Here is a 12,600-nt window from a genome sequence, read left to right as displayed (position 1 = left end):
AAAGCAGTGCTTTACACATAGTCACAACAGTTTTGCATTAATCAGTTCTATTATTTCCTGATTACTTCCAGATAGTCATCTGGCAATACCAACATGACACACTTGAGTAATAATGTTTCTGACAACATTTGATTGACTGATGAACATTTGTGAAAAGAAAAAACATTAAATATTGGATGAATTCAATACATTAACAAATAATAACAATAAACAAACGCAGTCCTGCTATGAAAAATCCAAGGTATTAAGACTAACAGTGAGACGAATGGATTTATCCATGACCGCAAATGGAATCTCAAAGTTGACAATCCCATCCGAATCAGTTGTGGCTTCGTCCTGATGAACGGTTTCACCATCGACCCTTGCAGTGATATTTAGGACCTCGTTTGGAGCAGGTTTGTCATCTGGATAAGTCACTTTAATCTTATATTAAAAGAAAGAAAGAAAGAATGGAAGAAAACTATTTTAAACAGACTCTGTACAATATAGGAGCAAAAATAAACAAAAAGTTCCATTCGATGTCAAAATCTTGTAGCCCAGAATACTCTTTGCAATATTCACAAGCAGAAAGAAGCAACTTGGACAGTTTCCATATCAAATTTTGAAAATTGGACTTGTCATGTAAATGAACTGCATTGATTTGAATTATCAAAAAGTTCGAAAATATAATGCAGAAGATTGCTATAAAATAGGAGAAGATGTTTAACTGTCTTTCATCAAGGCCAATGTATGCATGTTCACACTAGTTATTAGAGGCTAACCCCTGGATACTAGGTAACCTGTCAGACCCACACACCCACCTCTGCCAGACTTGCTGTGAGTCTAATTTAACTTTTACGTAGGGAATCTGTAAATCCGGCTGGATACTAGTGCAACTTGTAAGTACCACTCAAACTATTGCTTAGAGCCTTTTGTAACTCACGCTGGCTTGCACTGTACAAAATTCTGGTATTAGTTAGCCAAGTCAAGAAATGAAAGGTTGCAAATATTTCAAGCTACAAAAACTGTCTACATTTATGCTAGAACATGCTTAACAATAGGTATATATATATATATATATATATATATATATATATATATATATATATATATATATATATATATATATATATATATATATATATATATATATCGATATATGTATATTTATATATATGTATATATGTTTATGTCCTTACCCTGCCCTGATATGGAATTCCAGGTTTAAAGGTTGATGCTGACTCCATATTAATATGCAGTGCAGTAGTTTCAAGTTTAGTTCCAGCATACGTTTCTGTAAACTCGTTACCTAAAAGAGCACAAAGGAGAAGGGGAAAATGCTAGACATAGTGTACAGATTATCTTTTTCTTGTGCCATCTTCTAAATTAGTGGCAAGTTTGAAAAGAGACATATGAGGACAAAAGCTAGAACTCAACATTGACAAAGTTTTTAGTTAAATGTGATCTTAAGTTTAATTTCTTCCGTTGATTATTGATAAAACAAACTGTCTGCTTGTGACATGTACTAATAGGTTCAAATACTGTGAAACAAAATGGGCAAGATTTCGAGTGAAACTGAAGAGTATTCACTGCCTACTAATCTCACCAGTTGAAGCCTCTGTGATGGTAGCCTTAACAGCGAGTGACGTCTTCCAGTAAGGGGTGTCATATGAAGAAAGGTTCATCTCAGTAACATCAATGGTAGTTTCACAACATCCTTGGTTATCCAACTCCTAGCAATCAGAAGAAGAAAACAACCAAACCAATGTTAAAGCTTAATTCCTAAAATGCACATGTGTCAAATAAATGTTTAACTACGTCAAGAACTGAGTTTCTAATGTGTGATTTATAATCTAAATATGAAATGTTACTGGAGTAATGTTCCATATCAGATCTATATGTCTCTGCTGTGAAAATTGAGTGGGTCGAGGCTAACACATTTTCATTTTACAACGATATGGGGCCTACTGTAAACAATCAAATTTTTGCAGTACAAGAGAAATGAAACATATTTCAATAACCACATTTAACAACCTAACAGGGTTAACCTTGTGGTTTGCCAAAACAATACATCCATAGACTGGTTCCCTTTTCCAATTTGACAGACTTACTGCAATGAACTCGACAGCATCAGTTAGTTCAAGTTCATCCTGTTCCTCTCCTAGCTGCGTGCTTTCCCTTTGTCTGTAATAGTAATAATAATTCTCTTTCACCACCTTTCCCACACTTCCTGCTAACGATCCTCTAACCGGCTGGCCGTAGGTGTACCTGGCAAGAAATGAAGAGAAGCACACATATGTCACGTATGGTTCAATGTAACTCTGTCAAAGAACGAAGAAATCAAATGACACCCCACATCACGACAGCACAAAGGCACACACTGGTCTTGCATACCACATACTAGTGCATATCTGTCAATGACCATTACTGAACTGACATTTATGTCACAATAGCCAAGTGAAAACTGACCACTTTTCAAAAACAAACATCAACATTCTAGCTAGTGCAATGTCCCACAAACTATTGGAGCTTGATCCAAGAGTGAGCCACAAAACAAAGGGGTAGGGTTGTGGGACTTCTTCACATATCTGAAACTTAATCAGCAGCTTGCCAATGCCATTAGCACTTAAGCTAATTAACATTTTACATTCTCAGGATCAATTCTGATGAAAAGAGCTGGGAATTGCTTTCTTCTAGGGTGGTTTTGCCCTTGTCTTTTCTTTTGTCATTTCTTATATTAATATTTTGTTTCTTCTACAAATTGATATAAGAGCTTTTCATATAATTCCAAATGGTTCCATCATTTCTCACAAATTGCTGATAAACTTGATCAAGGATTCTTTCAGATAACAAATTGATACAATATGAGATCGGATCTCACTAACCACTACTGATATCCACTTACAGTATACATTTCAATTCTTGCAACTGACTCGATATTTATATATCTTAAACCTGCCCGATTACGCTATTATTCTACTTGTGACCTTCTTATAGATATTTTCTCTTCTCCTTTCTCAACGTTTCCATTTCACTGCACATTCAAACAGATACAGAAGTACTTACTTAAACCATGATATATAGAAAGAAACATTATAATAAAGGGTACTAGAGAAATAGCAGTCCACTGTCTACCAACAGTAGTGAACCCTTGAATCTGAAGTAACAACAAAAGTGGGGTTTACTAACGGAAGCACAGAGCTTGGCAAACCAATGAGTCGAGGGAAGAGAAGGAAACCACATGATATGTGGAGGAAAATGTTTAACTATTTCAACTACTCGATAGGTTTCCTTCGATAAAAAGAGAACTGATAAGTTTAATGTGTTGACCTTGATCCCTGTAATGGCATGTTAATGGTGCAATGTTTTGTGCATGAACCATTAATAATGTTTCAAATAGGATGACTTGTTCTTATATTTGCATTGTAATTGTGCAAGTAAGTGTGGGTTGTCTTTCACAATTTCTGTGCATTTTTCATTTGATCCACTCAAGGTACTTGGCAAGATTATTTTTAAAGTCTATGAACATGGTCTTTTCTTTCAAAAATTTGTAGAGAGTTAGCTGGTACAAACTAACCATGAACAGTATTAGCCCTGATTCTGACATGCAATGCATTATCAATGTTAGGCTAAATATATGTTTCCAAAGTGTGGTAGGTTTGGCTAAGTGTTGAAAGGAACTCACTTTGTATGCACCTGTATTAATATTATTTATGCATCTAAAAATTTCAGCTGCTTATGCATTTACACTGATTTATAACCAGTAAAATTGTGCTTGTTTTCTTCCTTAATAAGTTCTTCTTCTAAACTAATCTTTCAGACACATTTCAAATTGTTGAAACCACAAAATAATGATAAATTAATAATCAATTGTAACTCAAGAATACATCCATCAACCAGAATAATGATGGTATGCAACTATATTCCAAAGATCATGTGACCCATAGCATCAACCTCTGATTGGTTCAAGTAGCATCATGAATATTTAGTATATCACATGTACAGGACTTAGCTAAATAGAAAAAGATAAGACTAAACTGAAATTGCTGATTGTATACTTACTTTGCACAGACTTGGAAACTGAACTCTTCAGCATTGATTAGGATATAACTATCAGCTCTTACTGTCACCTCAAACTTGGGCAAAACTGGCCAAAAAAAGAAAATAATTACAATGGAGTTTAATTAATACTGCATGAAGTAGGTCAAGGTTTCTTTGCCCTAACTAGCAGGATTTAGCAACTGCAACATACACGTTGAAGTTAATTGTGGTTTTATGGATTCATAAAGAGATGCTTATAAGCTTCTTTCATCACATTTAATATAGCAGAGCAGATAACACCTAGAAAAGTACATATAATATATATGACACAAATCCATTACCACCAATGTTAATAATGTGAACCAACATATGAAATTTTAATGGAACACATCTCTGAAGTCATCTTTAATGGTTAAGTAAACTATGCTATTATTCACCCTGTGAATACCCTAGGGGTTAAGTGGGTAATTATAGAACCGTAAAGTGGTAGCTGCCTTCAACATATTCAAGTTTCACTTACCATATTCATCCACCTTAAATGGTTGAGAGATCCAGTTGTCGTCCACATAGGCTTTGATATTATATATACCTAAGGCGGGTTCTGAGATGAGTTGGAAGGACAGGTCAACCAGACCATCTGGGCGCTCGACATTTCTCCATTGAGCCAGTCTGATGTTATTAGGAGATTCAATTTGAATCTTGGAAATCTGATATTACACATGTTGAAGATAGAAAAAAAGTAGTAAATATGTAGTTTACTGTAGAAAACCTAAACCTAGTCAATCCTCCCAATTAAGCAAATAACCTGTACCTAATTTTTCCACTTGCCAGGTGAATATAACAGAGACTGTAGCTGCAGGAAATTGATACATACACCTACACCCCACTACCACAACCCTCTGTCCCATCCCATACACCTCTTGCTTTCCCCCTCCCACCCCCCCCACCTCCACCAAAAGAAGATAGGATATCACTGATCCAGGTTTTCTTGGCTAATTAACTCATTGTTTTTGTGAATGACAGTGAGTGGAGTTGTACTGAATACAGTCATTCTTGTATCTACTTTTACATATTCAAACACTAACATTACAGAAGCCAAGAACTCATATACTATTGAACATTTTGTCACGTTTTTAATATTTCATAATAGTTTACTTTTCTACAATATACAAAGGTTCACTTGAACCTCATGCTCAAGGAATGGCAATTTTCAATTAGATTTGCCAAGTTACCAAGTAATAAATCTAAAATTGCTATTTCTCTTTACAGACAGTTCCTTTTAAAAAGGAATTTCAGCATGTCACCAAGGTCAAAATGCGGGGACGTGTGAGAATGAAATATGCACAGGAAACAGATCATGCACAGTATCCTTCAAAAATTAACCTGTGACTCAATAGAGCTGACAGTACTTCAAGAATACCAAGAAAACCACAAACTAGCAACTATAGAGGTTTCACTCAGTATGTAAGCTCACACAATATAGAAGTGGAACAGCAGCACTGTGTTTTTATTACTGAAGTTTCAAAAGCTAGGTGCATTGTTCTTTTTGCCAAAAAGTTTATGCAATCAGTTGAATAAAACTTCCAACAGGTGCTGTGCTGTATTCTGTACCTCCCCCTCTCCCCAATCTGTACATAGACTGTTCCAAATTATCGTGTACGTGTATATGTAACCAATCTGTGCTCGTGATTGGCCGATTAGGCTTAAACCATTTTTGTCCGTGAAGGCGCAAGAAACATATCCCTTCATTGACTTTTGTCTGGTACGTACAGTACTGTACAAGCAACATGTACAATACAAGGGCTAAGATTGTGCAGCAGTAATGTTTACAGTTTGGGAGTACGGGGAGTGGTAAGTTATACATAATAAACAGTAGCAGCAGGAATTTCCTCAAGTTCGCGTGTGTTATCTAGGTATGTACTTTTATCCGGTATCATTTTTACTGGGCATTCAATGTTTGATTTGGATATACCTGGTGTTTTTGGTATACCTGGTATATCCAGATACCGACGCATCCTAATTACCAAATAAGTACAAGTTCCTATGCACAAGCTGGTGGGGAATCTTTTGCGGCGCGGATTTGGACCACTGGTCATCATCTGAGAACCTAGCTCTGGTCTAGACAAAGATTTTATATTTGCTTGGAATCTGAGTAAACAGACATGACATTTAAGACACTTTCACAACAGTTTGTGCTCAGTGTTCATGAAATGTTGAACATTGTTGCAAAATAAGAGACCACTTACAAAGAAAAACAGGATTAATATGAACAATAAGGTCCTCATTGAGGAGCCAATTCACTACCAAATATTCATTATTCTTGCCTAATTTCATTATTCCTGGGTCAATTTCCATGACTCAATGTATTACACTGTGGTGAAAGCAACTGCAAAGGTGAATGTTTTCTAAACTGGAATAGGTATCCAAACACAAACTGCACTCAAAAAGTTATGCATGTTTGTAGGACTGTGACATATCTATTCAAAAATTTCTGCTTAAACTGTTACTTTAAATATTACTTACATTTGAAGTTTCAGGTTTGAAGTCAGAGTCAATGGTAATCAAGCGAAACTTCACTGTGGGGAGAAGTACAAAAAGAATAGGTAAAAAGAAGCAAGTATCATGGCAAGTATGACCACAGTGCAAATATGCATAAATTATGGTTTCTTTGATGTAACATGAGCAGTTTTATTCATGGATCTGAAGTAAATGTATAGTGAGGGTGTACAACATACTTGATCTTAGTAATACAGTGAAAAGCAGTGTGATGTGACAAACAATAAATTCACAATGACACAGGCTGTCCTGAAATGACCATTGACCTCAACAATACAGGCTTCCAGTCCTAAATGTGATACATTAACATAAAAAATATGACATCCTTGTCCTTAAATAATGTGTAAAACATGGTTTTCACAATAAGCCCCCTGGTGAACACAACGACCATTCACTTCCGCCCACATACTCTCTTAGTTCTAACAATTACTGTACATAGCATGCAAAAAAACCATAAGGTTCATACACATTAATCACTTGAAACTGTACCACCCATCATGGGACAAGAACAGCCCTACAATTCTAACTTTGGGCAAAATTATATCATATTTTTAGTAATTAGCCTCTATAAACATACTTCTTTACTTCAGACACATTATTACCTTTATGATTGACATCCTTTATCCCATAATGTGTCATTTCACATATATATGCATATTCATACTATATATGCATATTCATACTATATATGCATACAGTAATAATGTACTAAATCATATAACCTTTAGCAGATATCATCTGGAGGTATTTTTGAGAACTGTTGTATGTATAATAAAACGAACAAAAGTACTGTAAAGCTCTTACAGAGAAATAAGTAAATGTAAAGAGTGGACATTTTGTTAAGCAAACATATTTACCCTCTTGGCCAGGCTTATACAATGGCTTGTCAGTCTCAATGAAGGTTGCTTTCTGTACATCTCGGTAGATATAAATGTTGTTTCTGGATCCAGAGATTGTTTTCTGAGAGACTTCAAATACTCCAGTGAAGTTAACAGAACCATACCAGTAGTCTACCTTTGGTACCTATGAAGGTGAAGAAGAGATGAAGAGATTGAGTCTTCGAAATCACTATTAGCAAATCTCAATGTATTCCAACGGTACTTCAAAGACAAGAAAGAACAAATTTAGAGTTGCAAATACAGGATACACACTCAAAAATTACCGAGATTAATCAGACCTTGTTTTTCATTTAAATATAATTTATGCAAATTACACTATAACTATCTACAGCCACTTCACTTCCTGTTATGTGATGAATGAGTACACTTTGAGGCATGTTGGTTAACCCCAATTCTGTTCAAATTGGTCAAACAATTTGGAATTTGTTGATACTATTCTTTTGTCTAGCAGTGACAATTACCGAGATAATAGTCCCTACATGTAGTACAATTAGACAGGACACAATTTCGCGAACAGAATTTTTTCCCTGAGTCACTCAAGACGGAAAATGTTTCAACTGACCAGTATTAACATCAAGCATCTTTTTATATTTGTCTTATGACATTGAGAACAGGTCGATGAATAGACCTACCTACTGTATAAAGGCAATCAATATAATTTATATACAATTTAGTAAAAGGTTTAATCAAATGAAGCTGCTTTCCATATTTCATAGAATGAGGCAAAGAAAAAATGTTCAACCTACAACTGTAGGACATACCTCAATATCTATGGATCCTTCACCATTTTCAATCCTAGCACTACTGTAAAAGTGTCTGTCTTCATTAGAATGAATGAAATTTAATTCAGCAGTGAAGGGTTCTGTGGTGTTTGTCTCGATGTATGCTTGCACAGTTGCACCAGACTCTAGATTTGCAGGAAGGTACAAAAGGAAACCGATGTCTCTGCATGGTAAGAAAATGAGAAATGCATCTAGTTTAAGGTAAGAATGTTTCCTTAATTTCATATCTAAGAATAAGATTGTAATCATATTGGAGTACTATACCTGAATATTGTTACTTGTTGACTTGTCAATATTACTTAACTTTAGGTTGTGGCTGTTGAACCCTATGGTGAATAAGCATAAGCTACAGGACTGATTTAGTCGTAGAAGTAAGTATTTGCATCCATGCATTCCATTCGTCAAATGGCAATAATTGTTAATTTATTAACCAATTCTCAGTGTCGTGTAGTGTATCGTATTGAAAACTAACTTAGACCTAAAGAAATTAAAATATATTTTGATTTAAATATATTTTGTCAAATATACTTGTAAGCACTAACACTAACAGGGGGTTTGGCCCTGAGGTCGTTGAAGCTGACGCCAGCATGAGGAATTAACATATTATGGGTACTCCCACGAAAAAATAATATAATATTTGAAGATATGGTGGTTACTGCGGAACATATAATCCTAATAACTACTAACCCTTTCCACAGTCGAAAGGCTCACACACATTAGCCCATGGCATAAGACAAAACAACCATCAAAACACATATTATGGAATCTTTGGCTAATCGGTAATCCTTGACTGCTTACAACTCTTTCTCAACTCTCTATAGGCTGTCAATTAGAAGTTTCACCCTAGCCAACACTAGCAGGCCCATTCCATCATACATTAATCACTTTTCGAACCGAAGAACGTTGCACCAACAGAACGCCAGATGTTGAGGAACGTCCTATGCCTCCTGTGCCTATAACACTAACTAGGCTATACCGTTTACCATGTACTGTAGGCTGCCCTGCTTTAGTCAGCCTACAGTAGTAAAGCCTGGTTCACTTTCGTTCACTTTCGAAGTAGAACTTTCGTTCAATTTTTTTCTTTTTTCGATATTTAAAGGCCTTGGTTAAAAATTAATTTAAAGTTAAATAACCATTCTCATCAGTCTATAGTAAGGAAATATACCGAAAGATAAGTCTGGTACAGGTCTCATTCAACTGCTTGAACTAAACTGAGTTTCCGCAGCAAGTATTTAGTAACTTTTATGTTAGACGAAGCGTAAACGCAACTATACGGCGGACGTATATGGTAGGCCATACGGGAAATAATTGCTGATTTAATGTCCGTACGAATTAGAATTATTACCGGTATTAATTCTATTTAATACCGGCATTAATTCTCAGCCAATCACCATGCAGCTTCATATGCCAGTATTAAATAGAATTAATACGGGCATTAAATAGAATTAATACGGGCATTAAATGGAATTAATACGGGTATTAAATAGAATTAATACGGGTATTAAATATAATTAATACGGGTATTAAATATAATTAATACGGGTATTAATAGAATTAATACGGGTATTAAATAGAATTAATACGGACATTAAATAGAATTAATACGGGCATTAATATAATTAATACGGGTATTAAATAGAATTAATACGGGTATTAAATAGACCAATCACATCAGCGAATTTTGTTACCATGCTCAGTCTGAGCTAGTGTTAATCCCCCAGCGTGAGAGCAGTGTAGTTGTAGCTAGCAATCAAGGTACAACATACAACGCATGGCACGCATGACAGACAAAGAACAATATTTGCATGATTTTCGTCGAGAAGCGAACGATACTTGTAGGCAATTGACAAATGTTGACCCTCAATCCCAGTCCGATGTTTTATCAGTTCGCAATGCTTTGAACCGTCTTGTTATTCTTCGAAGAATGTAAGTTGTAGGTTGGCGCGGCGATCAGATCAGATGACCAAGTGAGAATCCTGCTGATGTGATTGGTCTATTTACTACCCGTATTAATTCTATTTAATGCGCGTATTAATTCTATTTAATACCCGTATTAATTCTATTTAATACCCGTATTAATTCTATTTAATGCCCGTATTAATTCTATTTAATGCCCGTATTAATTATATTTAATACCCGTATTAATTCTATTTAATGCCCGTATTAATTCTATTTAATGTCCGTATTAATTATATTTAATGCCCGTATTAATTATATTTAATACCGGCATATGAAGCTGCATGGTGATTGGCTGAGAATTAATGCCGGTATTAAATAGAATTAATACCGGTAATAATTTTATTTCGTACGGACATTAAATTAGCAATTATTTACCGTATGGCCTACCATAGACGTACGGTTTACGAAAAATGGTCCAGTAGACGCACCGTGACGTGCTCGGTGTTTCAAGGTGTGTGTGTGAGTGTGGCTAGGAAGTAGGAAGAGACCCTACTTCTACCGTGTGATTTAGGTAGGTGTGTAACAGTTTAGGGATCGAAGGAACAGATCCAGATCCAGATAAATATAGTAAAGCAAGGGATCATTTTAAGCCGTCTTCCCGTTTTGGGGGTATGATGCTGTCTTATAGCTGTTCCATGTACGTCTCCTCCCTCGTTTAGAAACCAGAATACCAAAATGCATTGTGGTTTCGATGATGTAACATGAGCAGTTTTCTTTATGAATCAGACGTAATGTATAGTGAGGCTTTGGGGGTATCATGCTGTCCTATAGCTGTTCCATGTACGTCTCCTCCCCCGTTTAGAAAAAAAAAGGTGAGACATCAAATTGTGCATTTTGAGGACGGTATAGTTGGACTTGTGTCTACAATTAGACACATGTGCTTAGCTTGTGGTTATTGGCTAATTTATTTTGGAATTTTTGTGTGAGGTTGTCGAGGTGGATTTGGCACCTGCAGTAACATCACTTGGATCCGAGCCTATAGTCGGGCGTCATATATATTCTTTCCCGACTGAATATATAAAATCCCTGCGGGTTGAACGTTCTACAATAAAGTAGGCCAAGCTATGGTTATCAACTTCAATTTGAAATAAGTCTACAGAATATTGTTGCTGGTCCACGGGAGCATAACGACTATAACTCATAAACATGTAGCCAATGCGCGCGCTATACGAGTATTATATGCAAATTAGGTCGGATAGAACTACTGCATGGTAACGTGACATTTGCGTTTCCGAATGTGAACTTTACCTGTCACGGTATTAAACATCACTGCATGGTGCTATTTAAATGCAAATAATCAGCATACACAATTGAATCTAATCTATCACGGTGTAGATTACAATCTTGGATCCCTTGTTCACTAACTTGACGGTATAAGCTGACACGAGTACTGTATGTACGTCTAGTTGTAACTATGTAGATATTGGCATGATTTATACGGCTCAATGAGTTTTTATACACCAAACTGTTTTCGCCCTTTACCCTACATGGTAATGGTCATTTTAATGGCCAGATCTCATTGATAAAAAGCAATTTGTAAAACATGCGAGCGCGTTGATGAAACTGTGATAGTCATCTACATTTGTTCATGACAATTTGCTACAGTGTGTACTTGTAATGTGAGGCGACTCGAACAGGTTCGTTAACTTACGCACCATATTAGAGGAGATATACAGTGATCGAGTCGGAAAAGGCTAATAAAATGACATAATGACTCAACACGACCTTAAAATGAAGTGGCTCTGTACAATTCTGTTTCAACAATATTGCGCGCAGGCATTTTTGTTTTCTTGTTTTGTGTGAGTGATTATAGGCTACTGAACGGGGGGGCGGGAGAAGTCGGTTTTGAATTCCAACTGTACCGTTGATTGCATCAATGAGTGAATCCGCATACTGTGATACCACATACTTTTTTCGCGACTATGTCAAGTTTGACAATTCAGCGAAGATTTATTTCTACGGCAGGCCTATCATATTCAGTTTATGTAGGCTATAGCGGGTATGATGACGTATAAATACCTGGGTATGCGTTATCTTGAAACTGAAACAGACGGCGAAGAATTCATTATATTTTGAGGGAGCTTTCGATCCAACGGAGACGCCACACTCATGACAGCTAAGCTAACATTCAAGACATGACTTCCGACAACCAAACAATCAATAGAAATAAATAAGTGCTATATATATATCGATTGAAAAAAAAAACATTTTCGCACGTGATGGCAACATAGACCGCCCATGCGGAAACAACCGAGTGAGGAATATAACAATAATAAGTTAGACCTATTTCAGACAGTCGTGAGTCTATACACTAGGAAATATATGTGTCTTCACCATTAGCATATCGAACCATTTCCCGCCAAATATACTAAAAGGACCCGTTA

At 36.0% G+C, this 12,600-nt stretch overlaps 1 protein-coding gene across 2 annotated transcripts in view; it reads right to left on the bottom strand.

Annotated features, from left to right (window-relative positions):
- The window catches only part of LOC139978235 (murinoglobulin-2-like), a 48,513-nt gene that overhangs the window by 34,047 nt on the left and 1,866 nt on the right, over positions 1-12,600 (bottom strand). For both annotated transcript variants that reach the window (XM_071988236.1, XM_071988237.1), the window contains exons 2-10: positions 8,237-8,420; positions 7,434-7,599; positions 6,544-6,596; positions 4,541-4,727; positions 4,042-4,126; positions 2,091-2,247; positions 1,586-1,712; positions 1,179-1,288; positions 256-423 (exon numbers count right to left, since the gene is read on the bottom strand). In XM_071988236.1, the coding sequence (XP_071844337.1) occupies positions 256-423; positions 1,179-1,288; positions 1,586-1,712; positions 2,091-2,247; positions 4,042-4,126; positions 4,541-4,727; positions 6,544-6,596; positions 7,434-7,599; positions 8,237-8,420 (1,237 nt within the window). The remainder of the gene's footprint in view (positions 1-255; positions 424-1,178; positions 1,289-1,585; positions 1,713-2,090; positions 2,248-4,041; positions 4,127-4,540; positions 4,728-6,543; positions 6,597-7,433; positions 7,600-8,236; positions 8,421-12,600) is intronic.

This window comes from Apostichopus japonicus, chromosome 13 (assembly GCF_037975245.1).
Source record: "Apostichopus japonicus isolate 1M-3 chromosome 13, ASM3797524v1, whole genome shotgun sequence".
Lineage (NCBI taxonomy): Eukaryota > Metazoa > Echinodermata > Holothuroidea > Aspidochirotida > Stichopodidae > Apostichopus > Apostichopus japonicus.
Note: the sequence above shows the minus strand (reverse complement) of the source record. Positions and strands in the feature narration are given on the sequence as shown.